This window comes from Haplochromis burtoni, unplaced genomic scaffold (genome assembly GCF_018398535.1).
Source record: "Haplochromis burtoni strain Fernald_Lab_line unplaced genomic scaffold, NCSU_Asbu1 Contig_152, whole genome shotgun sequence".
Taxonomy (NCBI): Eukaryota; Metazoa; Chordata; class Actinopteri; order Cichliformes; family Cichlidae; genus Haplochromis; species Haplochromis burtoni.
The window spans coordinates 1,244,500-1,257,172 of NW_024582513.1; the positions used below are offsets into that span (position 1 = coordinate 1,244,500).

At 40.2% G+C, this 12,673-nt stretch overlaps 1 protein-coding gene across 1 annotated transcript in view; it reads left to right on the top strand.

The window, feature by feature from the left end:
* The window catches only part of fgf11b (fibroblast growth factor 11b), a 37,928-nt gene extending 26,396 nt beyond the window's left edge, over positions 1-11,532 (top strand). The window contains exons 4-5 of the mRNA XM_005931916.2: positions 5,060-5,258; positions 5,357-11,532. Coding sequence (XP_005931978.1) covers positions 5,060-5,258; positions 5,357-5,493 — 336 coding nt within the window. The 3' untranslated portion in view covers positions 5,494-11,532. The remainder of the gene's footprint in view (positions 1-5,059; positions 5,259-5,356) is intronic.
* The last annotated feature ends 1,141 nt before the right edge of the window (positions 11,533-12,673 follow it).

Consider the following 12,673-nt stretch of genomic DNA (forward strand, 5'->3'; position numbering starts at 1 on the left):
ATATATATGCAATTAAATAGTGTGGTGTCCAAGCCTTTTAATTAATTAAAAGATACTAAAGTATTGATGGGTGTGTTTAGAACAGACCGGCACCAAAAGAGACAAAACATAGACAGACACAGGAAAGGGAGAAGAAAAGTGGAGAAGGTATTGATGAAAACCTGTGTCCTTCTTATTCTTTTTCATGAAAGGATTACATTGAGATGCAGGACAGCACCACTGCTTGATAGCATCGCTTTTATCACAGGACAGGGGAAAATGTGGACATTAGAAAAAGCAGCAGGGAGAATAATTGGCCAGAGCCAAAGAAAAGAGGCAGAGTGCAGAAATGTAACAATAAAGCAGGACATTTTTCCAAGGCAGCCAATTAGGAGCACTTAGGAAAGGCAAAAATCCTATTCTTTGTGATGGATTCATGAGCCGGCCTGTACCGTGGCTCTCCTACCAAAATAGTCAGGATACATTATCCGATTTGCTACTGTATGGAATAGCTATTAACCACAGTGCTGCGTCCCAGAATATTTAAAGCAGAGGGTTTTCTGATAAAGGCAGCGGGCAGTGCGGAGCAGTCACCGCTGTCGCCGATGGTGGAAGAAGGGAATGTCTCTCAGCAGCATTATATTGACAAGGGACTTCCAGCTATCAATCAGCACTGCAGAGCCACGAGTCTCAGCACATTATCATCCACTCTATTCTTGTCATGTGAGCTTCATTTCTCCCCGGACTGCATTAGGGACAGATCATACATGTGTGGTGCTAGACAGTATTCTCATCCTCTCTGAATCCCTCTTAATAAGCTTCTGTAGTCTACTGACTTATGTAACTCGTCGTGTCATAGTGCATCCACATCTGGCTTGACAAACAACATCAGCAACATGCCCTGCTGGGGAGGGGGAGGTGGAAGGCTTCCTGAACGCAGAGAGCATGTATGTGTGTGTACTAGGGGAATGTTGCATGGATGAGCTTTACATTTCATGTTGTCATGTGAGTGGGTTGCTGCAGCAGTGATGCAGAACTATGGGAATGTGGTGGGATTACTGGAGCTGGGCACATTTCACAGTTTCCCATAGATTACACAAGGAGTTGATGGGCCGGTTAATAGATGCAGGAAGCCTGCATGACACTATGACCCCTGCTGTCTAAATGGGGAACTGCAAATGTTTTAACATGATAAATGCAAATGATGTTTTGGTTTACAGAAATAGAGCTATATTTTCAGGGGCATCAGTTCTGATTTCATGCTTGTACATGCATGATGAAATTAAAGTGAACAAGATATTACATATCATGCATGGAATTACTCTCTCTAATTAGTCACAACCTCACTCTTGTCCCCTATATCCTAATTATCTGCAGGGTAAGATTAGGGAACTCTGCCCTGTGAGTGTGTGAGTGTGGCTTGATGCACTTCCAGAGTATGGTCGTGGTGGAGAGCAAAGCTTACTGAAGCAGGTAGAACAGATGTAATCAGACACAAGGAATGAGGAAGGAGGTTGTGTGTGTGGGCGGGGAAGGTCTGGATGATACTCTGCATCATAAAAAGGTTCTACCCATCTTAGGAATTCTCCGCACGGACCCTACATATTATCTTTCTCATCTGCTTTCATTCGCATTAATTTTTTGGCTTGCGACACATGAAGAGGGAAGCTAGCTAGCCAAGTCTCCGAATAAGTCACGGTTAAAGAAGGAGATTTTTTTTTCGTTTTCAGTCCAAGTACCCACCACTTAGATGGAAATATTCCCTCATTGCTCTTTAAAATGTGCAACGCTCCACACATCATTAGCAATAATTCATCTGCAGACGTTGGTGGCTTGAGTGATGCTGTCAGTGGGAGCGGAAACTATTGTTTTGCTAGGGTCTAAAGGTTACCTCAAGGTGAGTTTGAGAGATGGCGATAATTACAGTAACATATTTGTATCCATTAGGGAGAGCAATAGAAGCCACTGCGGTAGGTCATCATGAAAAATCCTTGTATTATAAGGACATTTTTTTACTGTCCTGCCTGCTCTCGCAGAATGGTTTTTCTTTAGATCTTCTGAGACTACTTGAATGAAGTACAGAAAACATGAGTTCTATCATTAGACTAATTTCAGGGGCGTGATTATGAAGGGTAATTATAGGATGACTTGGGAGAGGGGTTATCACTGGTGTCATTTCAGAGGTTGAACTAAGGAGCATTGCGCTGTAGTAATGGGTTCTGTTTCCAGAGGAATGTGAGTGTTAGATTGTGGGGTGCTGACGACTAAAGCCCTTGTCAGCTCAGCGTGCGCTCCTTTTGGTCCTGGGGGATAATAGGGATCTCCCTTTCTCTCAGTTCTTAATCTCCTTTATTACCCACCAACCCCTCTGTCCTCTCTGAGTGATCTTCTGCTTTCTTTCCTGTCTCCCCTACCTTTCCCCTTCTGTCTCCCGCACTTCCCACCCTCTTGCTCTCTGGTCTGATTAATAATGAATGAAGCAGATCATCTATCGATCCCATCCTCTGTGTTAGCACAGCAGAAGATATCAAACCTGTCAGTGGATCTTAAAATAGCTCTGCAATGTGGTGGTAGCAGAAGTGTTTGTTGAGTTAAGGGTAGAAGCTTATTTTCATATGGTAGGAAGGTGGCAGTGAAATGGACATGAACATTGGTGGAGCAGTGGGTCAGAAATAAATGGAGGGAGGACACACAGTCCTGAAATACCTTGCTAAAGGATAAAACTCCCCTATAAAGCAGAAAGTTGATGATCTGTGATAAGTTTGAAACTGAAGGTCTCTTATATTTCTTTATTAAAACGTGTCTACGCCAAGTTTGATGCTACTGTTTGTCCCGAGTCTCAGAAATTCTCCACTCAGCCATTTCTGGCCTGCTGCTCTCACTTAATCAATCCAAAAGATTGGCTTTGCTCTCTGACAGGGGACAGACTCTGTCCAGACCCTGATGGAGACTAAGAGTGATGTATATCTGTCACAATTGGTTAATCTCACCAGCCAACATTATGCAGTGTTCAGTAGCCCTTACACTGAGTACAGAGAGAGGGAAAGTGCTGCAGGGACATGATCACTTACAAAGAATGGTTTAACTGTTGGACATGATCCAAGTTCTTCTAATTTGATTTTCTGTTGTCTATACACATTTGGCCAGTCACGGACAATTGGCATTACATGAGAGTGGCCTATATTAATAATCTCATTTAGGGGATTGGAGGGTGAAAGATCTTTCTGTTGTTTAATTTGAGTCTGGAAAAAACCAACAAAAAAAACCTAAACATGTATCGTAAATATAAATGTAATACTAGTTTGTGACCCTTAAAATCTAGTTTGTTTTCAACCTGTTTTTCTAAGATTTAGAGGTCCTATAGATGTGAACTTTCTCACACCTCAGCGTTGACTCTGCCCAAAAAAATGTTTTGTTTTAAGTCAATTCATTAATTTGGGCCACTGAGAAACCACCCCTTGGTTTAAATGCTCAACTTTGGTATTTTGGCTGTGCCGTTTCTTTGCTTGTTTCTGCTGTAGCTAATGCTAGCAATTGCTAGGTAGCGTGTTATAGCCATTATGTTCTATGCTCAAGAAATGGCACTCACTATATGTCAAAAAGAAAATGCTATATTGTTGTCACAACAGGTTAAATTTAACTACAGAAACAAAAACTATTTCCACCGGGCCTTTAACTAAGGATGTTATTGGCAACTAGTCTTCTAATTGTCGAAAAAGATACAAAATCCTGAGAAAAGATTTGAAGGTGAGCATGCTTTAAAAATACAAAATTAAATATTGGTCAAATGAGTATTCAGTCTGCATTTTAAGAGCTGAAACTGTTAAACACGTTTATCGTTATGTCCCAGTCTAGCTGTCCCCAGGCCCAATAGGGTGTCCCCATCCCTGTCCCCAAAACCAGACCTAATAGCTAATATAACGTTACCGTTGCTAGAAGTGTCGCTGAAATGTGCAGAACTTCAGATTAGTTTGGCCTCTGCAGTGCTAGCAGCTGTAGCGTTAGCTTCTTCCATGCTGGCGTTCACGTCCCAGTACAGAATATAGTTACACTTGACTTCACTGATTTTTATTGTATTTTTTAAAATTAAATTCAGCCATTTACTTTACATCATGTTACAACGTCTAATTACAAAGAGAGCAAAAAAGAGGGTTTAAAGAGAGGCGGTGGTGCAGCCATTTGTCAGGGCTGAAATTTTGGGTAGCGGACTGTGGCTTCGTAACATCTTTTAACTAGTAACTGCCACTGTACATTGATAAAAAAAAAGAATAATAATTTTAACCAACTGCAGTTGGGTAATTTCCACATAGGTGTCTACTTTTTGGAAACTGTGGTGTTTGGCTCTGCAATGGGCGTCTGTGTCTATGTAACTTTTATTTAACCAGGAAACACATTAAAAACAACTTCTTATGCATGTCATAATTATAAGCTTAACACAAATTAAATGCGGTATGCATGTCATAACCAATTATGGCATACATATTGCAGAAACAGTGATTCCAAACGCTGGTAAACTTTACCAGTATTATCCTCACCCCTATAATCATCCCAGGCTCAGCATATTGTGATGTCTCTGAAGCAGTTCCTGCACTTTGATGTCATTTATATGTACACACAGCAATGTATGTGTTCACACTGCAGTGTGTTGGTGTCATTGTTTAGGTGTCTTTCATCTTCTTTTTCCATCTATGCATTTTCCCTTTGGGTAGTTGTTATGTTTAGCAGAGATGTTAATGCTTTTTCTCACATCTATATTATAGTCTGCACCTTTTCTTGCTGTTCTTAAAAGACCGGAACATCCACGCTCTCAAAGAAACACAAGTTCAGATCTAATTCTATCCTTCCTTTCCCTCCGGAAACAGCCACCTCATTAATGTGTTTCACAGTATGCATCCCATATTTTTCTTTTTGTTTTTTTTCTGTTTCCTTTTTAGTCTGGGCTGACATGCAGTGTAGTCCAAGTTCAAAGACTTGCGATAATTTAGAAATATTCTCATCACATTTGCAGATTACTTTTTCTTGTTATGCTCAGTTTGACAATATGAATGCAATTCTTCTCCTATTCCATATCTCGTTTCAGGAGCACTTCACTCCTGAGTGCAGGTTCAAAGAGAGCGTGTTTGAGAACTACTACGTTACGTACTCCTCCATGCTCTATCGGCAGACCCAGTCTGGCCGCTCCTGGTATATCGGTATCAACCGTGACGGTCAGGTCATGAAGGGCAACCGGGTAAAGAAGACCAAGGGAGCGGCACATTTCCTGCCTAAAGTTATAGAGGGTATATTAAAAAAAAAAACTATACTGAAATAGTTTATTTCTCAGTCATTAATCATTAACTTAAATTGCTAACTGACAACTCCTATCTTTGTTACACAGTTGCAATGTATAAGGAGCCATCGCTACACGAGCTAGTCAGTGAGCCAGTGAGCCCACCTCGGAAGACGGTGAAGACATCAGATTCGCCGTCCCTAAAGAATGGACAGAAAGAAGCTCCCAAGGCTGAGGCCTCATAGCACAGGAGAATGAGGGTGGGACAAAGGGTAGCAGTGACACTTGAAACAAAGTTGCCCACTATGCACTGAGGGTGGCTGGGGGAATGGTCCTCAGCGGCCACCTCATTCCAGAAGTGCACTCCAAGATGCTGAGGGATAAAGAGTCAGCAGTCCATCAGCAGCCAAGAAGACCTAAGAGAGGAGTCCCCCCTCACCTGAAACCACAAAAGGAAAGCCCAGGGTCTGAGCCAGAACTCCTACCACCGCCACCCCACCCTTTCTCCCAGTGTCACTTCTTTCTGTACCTGTTGTGATTTGCTTACGTGCAGCCCCATTTATTTCTCTGTCAGGATCAAGCTTCTTTGTCTGCTGACAGTTTCATCTTTTCTCATATGCCTTCCCCATCATCAGCTCTATTGTACTGTATAGTCACCACACACACACATCCAGCACTGACTCCGCAGGATAATCCTCACCCATGGGCTCCCTCTTGAGCCCTAAAGTTGGTGACAGTGTGGCTCAGCCAGCTTTCCACCCACCATCTGCCTACCAGCTAATCACTAAGGTCAACTAAAGCTCAAAGTGAGATGATATGGCTTAGAGACGAAAGAAATCTGCAGGAAGCTTGGGTCGGGTCAGGTCAGCAGCAACTAAAAACGAATCCTTTTCCTCTTTTGTTTGCTTTCTTTGCTAGCTGTGATAATAACCGGATGATGCTAAAAACATTATATTGAATAAGCAGAGAGGTGGGGATGGTTGCTTCAGTCCTGCTGGAGATAAGAAAGCGGAATATTTGAATTTCACAACAAATGCTATAAAGTTCAGGAGCAAGGAACTGGTTGGTGTAGGTGTAAGCAGTGGTTCCCAGTAAAATAAATTAATAACCTGAAGCAGCTACTCTTCTTGGGAAGATGAGCCATAAAATATAATTTACTTTCATGTATTTTTGTTTTTGTTTTTCCAGACTCTAATGGAAAGGGTCAAAAGGCTTGAGCAATATTTATACCAGCAAAAACAAAAACAGGGGCAGCATAGGTAAGTGAGACAGTGTATGACACCCTCTTTCTACTGCAGTAATCTCTAACAGGTGATCGCTAATTATGGCGCTCGCTCATTAAAGGCTACAAATGAAACAACTGGCTCATATTTTAAACCCAGGGTGGATCAGTCACCTGAAAAAGCACGCCAGTGTACGCTTTGCTCGGCATCTGCTGTCAGAGTAAAGCCAGGTTTGAAGCCCAACATCAAAGCCGAAGGAGCCTCTGAGTTGGAGCACTTGTTATTCTGAGGATGTCTGGCAGCTTATCCACTCACTAGCTTTATCAAATCACCTTGGAAGAATTGCCCTCAAAAATGTAGTTGTCTGAGTGAACGTCTTGCTGTGATTGTGTTTTAACCCCCTTATGTCGCTGTCTTTTAGAGTATAAATGTTAGGTAAGATTCTCTGTGAATGATGAATGTGAAGGATAGAAAGAGAAACTGTGGGTAACCTCTACTATGTCCTTCAGACACAGCACAATGTCTTTGACATGTCTGTGTCGTGGAATAGGTGATACTTTGTACCACTCATCACATCTTTTGTGTGATGTGTATATATTTTAAATGAATGAGTGTCCTCAAAGGAATCTTCATTAAATGTAACTTTTTTTTTTAGTTTCAATTAACCGGTATTTTGATTGCATCGAGACTGAACTGCATGCAATTTTAGAATTGTATGCAACTGACCTGATACAAGGTGTCTAAATGGGAGATGTCAGGGATATTTCAGTAATGGCTGCTGTTGGGTGCTGTCTGCTCTGGTAAGTCACTGAGGGGAAAAACAAATGTCACCACAATGTTCAGTCAAAGTGAATGGTGCATGGATACTACCAACAAACACAGACAGCGTTAAGTCCCTCGCTATGACAGGAAAGAGCAATGTTGGGAGATGGGGAAGCCAAACGGGGAAAAAAAATGCCTATTAGATGGCTGCTAAAAATTCCCCGATAATTCTAGGAATTTCTGTGCATTGGCAATAGAGTTTAATTTGAATGGTCACATAATGTGCAAATGTGCAGACATGCTACAGAAAGTGAAATAGAGGCTTTACGAATGTGCCGTATTGAGGGTGAAAAGTAAGTCAGAAATTGTGTGCGGAATTGTAAAGAAGTCATCACACGGTGGCGGTTATTTAGGAAGAGTGACGGATTAGGAGGTGTATTCTTGAGGAATGTTGATAAGGAATGTGTGCAGTAAAGTAAGCAAGAATTTTGGCAGGATTGCGCGCGGCATGTGGGTATGATAATGAATGTGAGACAAAGAGGCACTGTGTGCTATTTAGGACAGAGGGTCTATGGAGGAAATTAGTTGGAGGGCTTTTCATTTTTTTATCAAGTCTTTCATTTTTCTGGGCTTTTCCAGAGGGAGCTTCACTCAGTTTAAATTTGGATATTTTGTCCTTGCATTGCAGACCTACAAATATCTATTTTGGAAACCCAATGTTCTGCCTCTCGGAGGAGTCTGGTACAGCCTTGTATGGGTTCTAACCATGCATTACTAACTACTGCATGATATAAATGTGTCTGCACAGCAGGCAGCACACGATTTTGAATTCTGAAGTTGATCACAAGTTCACTCTATGAAAGGAAAGTACTTGAAGCCCAACGCAGTGAATGACTGACAGGAAAGGAATGAGATGTAATAGCTTTTTTTTTTTTTTTTTACCAGACTTGCAACTAATAGGAACTTTGAAAACACAAAAGAGTATAAAAATGTATATTTCTGAAGCTCCAGTTCATTTTTTAAAGAAGATTTTAAGAAATAACCCTCAGCACCCTTTGTCGCTTGATCCAAATTCCTCCGTAGATTCCTTAGTCCCAAAAGCCAATCAGTCCTCACCTCTGTAGTAATGACGAATGCCACAGTAAGTTGTCTGATGGTGATACTGCAAGTAGACAGCCTAGATCAGAGAATGTCAGGTCTGACGTGAAATGAAGAACAAAGTTGAATGCTTTACCAGAGGGGCTAAATGGAAAAGTATGGCTTTATGGCCATGAAGCAATGTTCTGCAATGTAGAGAAGTTAAGCAATGCAGCTGTTAAGTGAAACTAGTCATGCTCTTGAATGGAAAAGATAGGATAGGAAAAAGACATGGTGGTCCTAAAAGTAGAAAAGCTGTTAAGAGGATCTTTGTTATTGTAGTTTAAAGTCTGAATTGTTCTGCTTTGCAAGTGAGAATGCATTTATGAATACAGGTCTCGCAAAGCTAACAGTAAGGTGGTGACACGGAAAATTTTAAAAAAAAAAAAATGTTATAGTCTGCGTGCCCACACATGAGAGGTTTAAAGTCGTAATCCCTATCCCACACAGATCCCTTAACCGAGTACCTACAGCCCATTAAGTTTCTTCTCAACATCACATTGCCTGTGTAGGTGTGCATACCTTTAGTGTCTTTATAAGGTCTCTGTGTGTGAGTGTGTGTATCTATGACTAACAGTATGGTAAGACAAGACAGAGAGGCGAGAAAAAAGAAAGGGCATGAGACTGAAACAATGATCGATAGACTCAATAAAACGCAAACGAAAAAAACATCAACCCTGCAATAGGTGCAAAAATCTCCCCAAGGTCTGCCAAAGACAGGGAAATCCATTTGATCATGATGAACTCAGAGGGCTGTTGTTTGATTTCAACCTGTAAACTCAACAAAGGAGCCACATGGACAACCCCCGGTGGCTTTTACACTGGATGATGAATAAATAGTTTTCTCTCATTTTGGAACAGTGTGAGCAGCAGTAGCCGTAGTCTGCTTCGAGACACACATCTGCGAAAAGTAAACCAGTTAAACCAAAGGTAAACTGAACCTTAGAAGCAGCAGTTTTACTGCACTGTACAATAACTAACCAACATCCAGGGAATTCTTTGCAGCAAACCCTGGTAACATTTCATTTGACATGCGCAAAAACAAAACGGCCTTTTCAGGCATAGCATTTATCCATGCGCTACACAAATTCAATCTGAGCCATGCACCTTTTTGAGTTTTACATTTTACAAAATCTATTTTACCTGCATGCAGGATTTTCTTATTGCTTTCTAATGAACACTAATGATCCTCAAAAATCCACAAAACCGTGAACCAACTTAACCTGCATTCACAGTACAGAAATGTGCGCCATGGAGTTTGTCAAATTAAAGGGAAAAATTATGTTTAACTAGCACCCTCTAATGGATGTAGTTGGTTGCTAAGAGGCAGAATTTTTAATCAGGGGCAGAAAGCCACAGTGCTGAAGGCATAACTTCAAGAATTTTTTTTTTTCTTCCACAGAATTTTAATAAGATGGCAATATATCATGACATTTGGCTGTTTGCATCATACCCTAATGTGGTTATAATGTGCTCGTCGTGGGTTCCTAATGTGGTTTTGATGCCACCGCCTTGCTATGCTGTAAGTTTAAATAGTCAAAATGCAGCATCTCACTGAATTTGATTAATGCTATCCCAATGAATTATTTTATCTATTACAACTCACAAACAATCACTAATGGTACATGACAGTGGTCCATACACAAGAGATTTAATATAAATTGGATAACACAATATGCACACCATTATAAAATACAGTTTTCTAAAAATCCTTTCCCTCTTGCATAACCTAAGTGGGGTTCAAACTGATGGATCTCATTTTTGAAGGCAGTTGTGCCAACTAAATACCTCAAAAACCATCCTAAATAAATTATAAATCAGTCCTGGAATTACAGCAGTACAAAATGGATGTGTGCCACGCTCGCTGTTCCAAGCGTTTTAAATATTCAAAACAGGACACTAACAGAAATTGAGTCTTGGCTGCAACATTGTTTTTTTAATAGTTCTTTCTGAATAAGGATTTGTTTAATGTGCAGAATGCACAAAGCCAAATATGCTGAACCTGTGGAGTATGCTGATATTTCTGCTGTTTCAGTGAGTGAATGGCATCTTTCAGGAATGCCTGAGCATGTGAGGAATCTACACAGGGTAGCAGACTGCTTCCAGACAACAGAAGCTGGATGGTTTATATGTGCAGGATGCTGTGAGTTTACATATATGTTAATACTAACAAATATTGTATATCTGATCTACTAACACATATTTTCATTTTCTTAAAACTGTGCTAACTGTGTTAGTGTTGTACTTTTTTTTTTACTGCCTTTCTGTTGTTATACCTTTTCATGTTTTTCGTTGATGTTGTTTTTATGAAGAATTGTTCCTATTTGGTTGGACTTGCTCGGTTTTATTTGTTGTATTTGCTCAGCACTGTTGAACTTACACCGATGGGGAAACTTCCCCCAAAAAGAATCTCACTGTGTGACCGAGTCAGAAAGATAAAATAAAAACAGCAGAACAGTTTCTAAAGCCAAAACGTGTTCAGCAATGACCTTGGTGGCATCAGACTTACGGTCACACGAGTCTTCCAGACGGTTTCCCACTCTTGTTCTTACAGACTCTTAACTTCTCTCTCTCAAACTGATCTCGTTGTCTTCCAAAAAACAAACAAACACTTTAAAAAATGAAAAAGATAAAGAAGCCATAAATAACACTTGGCCTTGGCACCGATTATCAACAGAGGGCAGGCCTGACTCCTCAGGCACCTCCCGAGTGTCACCAGGGATTTAAACACGGACTCCTTGCACTAAGAGCCCAAAGAAGCAGCAGAAGCAGGGACGTTCTGGCTTTTCTGGATATGCCAAGAAGCAGCAAAGCAGGAGTAAAGACCAGCAATATGCAACCAGAACTACCAGCCTGCACTCAAGGAGGGGAAACAAATCTAACATGCTAACTGCACTCACAACTTGCAGGCTATAATGACAGTCTGCAATAAGAATTACTGACATGGGTTGTTTTTTTTCTTAATTTTGTGGTTTTTGCAAAGCATGCATAATGTTCTTTGGCTCCTTACGGATGACTCCCTCTCAGTATCGACAGACACGTGCCCTCAATTCACCCTCTCTCCATGATTGCCATCAGACCTGTGTACATTTCTACAATAACTCCTACATGAAATGAAAGGAGATGTCTTATTCTGATATAATATTCAATAAAATAACATATATTTGTATGATTATAAGCAATGTTCTCTGATTTTTCTGTGTGATTTCTTTTTGTCTCAGCTTCCTTCTAAATCTTTCTTAAAGGCATTAGCTAGTAACAAAATGAGTTTCCCCTTTAATGCGCTGTAGGACATTAACATTTTTCCTTTCCTTTATTTGTCCTTGCAGTCACATTGCTTGTATTATTCCATAGTCTGATCTATGTAATGTCAAAAAATACATAAAGTAAAAAATGTTTTTGAGCCAAGTTACAATTATGTTAGAAATAAGGAAGTATCTCATTGTTTTTTTTAAATGTAGGTCAGAGTTGAGCTACGGGAGACAAATAACAGAGGGTGGCAGCTCAGGATGAATCAGCTGACCTGCCCCTATTCTTCCCTTTGTTTCTCTAAAGAGCATGTGAGATTGTACTTCGTCCCTCATTTCCTAGTCAAATAAACTGCACCTTCATGATAAATTTTAAATAGTAATGTTGACAGCACTGGGTCAGAATATGTTGACTACAGTAGTTATAAGACAGCATGGGTATTTCAAGTAACAGCTAAAAGATGGGCAGAGGTTAACCAGTCTGCAAAGAACAATATCATTTAGATAATTTCATAATTTACATAAATCAATTAGGATACAATTAATAAAAGGAGAAAAAATAGCAGTAGCAAGAGAACATCACAACAGGCAGAGTAACGTATGCTAAGCACAATGATAACAGGAGAACAGTTTTGGTTAGTTCCTAATAAGATGCTGTATTTACAGTGCAAATTAATGACCTGTGTCAAACCTGAATTAACACCTGAGAGCCCGTAAACTGCACACAGAAAATCACTTTCCATCTATAGTGTACTGCTAGCTAAATATTAGCAGCAATCACTGCATAAAAGGGTGATTGTTATTGGAATCGTGTAGTATCAACAGGCATGTGCTGATTTTTATATGCCACCTTACTTTATCAAAGCTTACTTAGCTTACCCAGAATCAACTGACAGTACTGCAAGATCTTATCAAACCCACCTGCTAATTGCTCTTCTTCTCTTAAGAGTATAAGTAAGTGTCCTGGCTCAAATTAATTATACTAATAATAACATAGTTTAGCATCATTTTCTGGAATTATTTTCAAATCTTATATTTTCCGAACTTGTCTATTG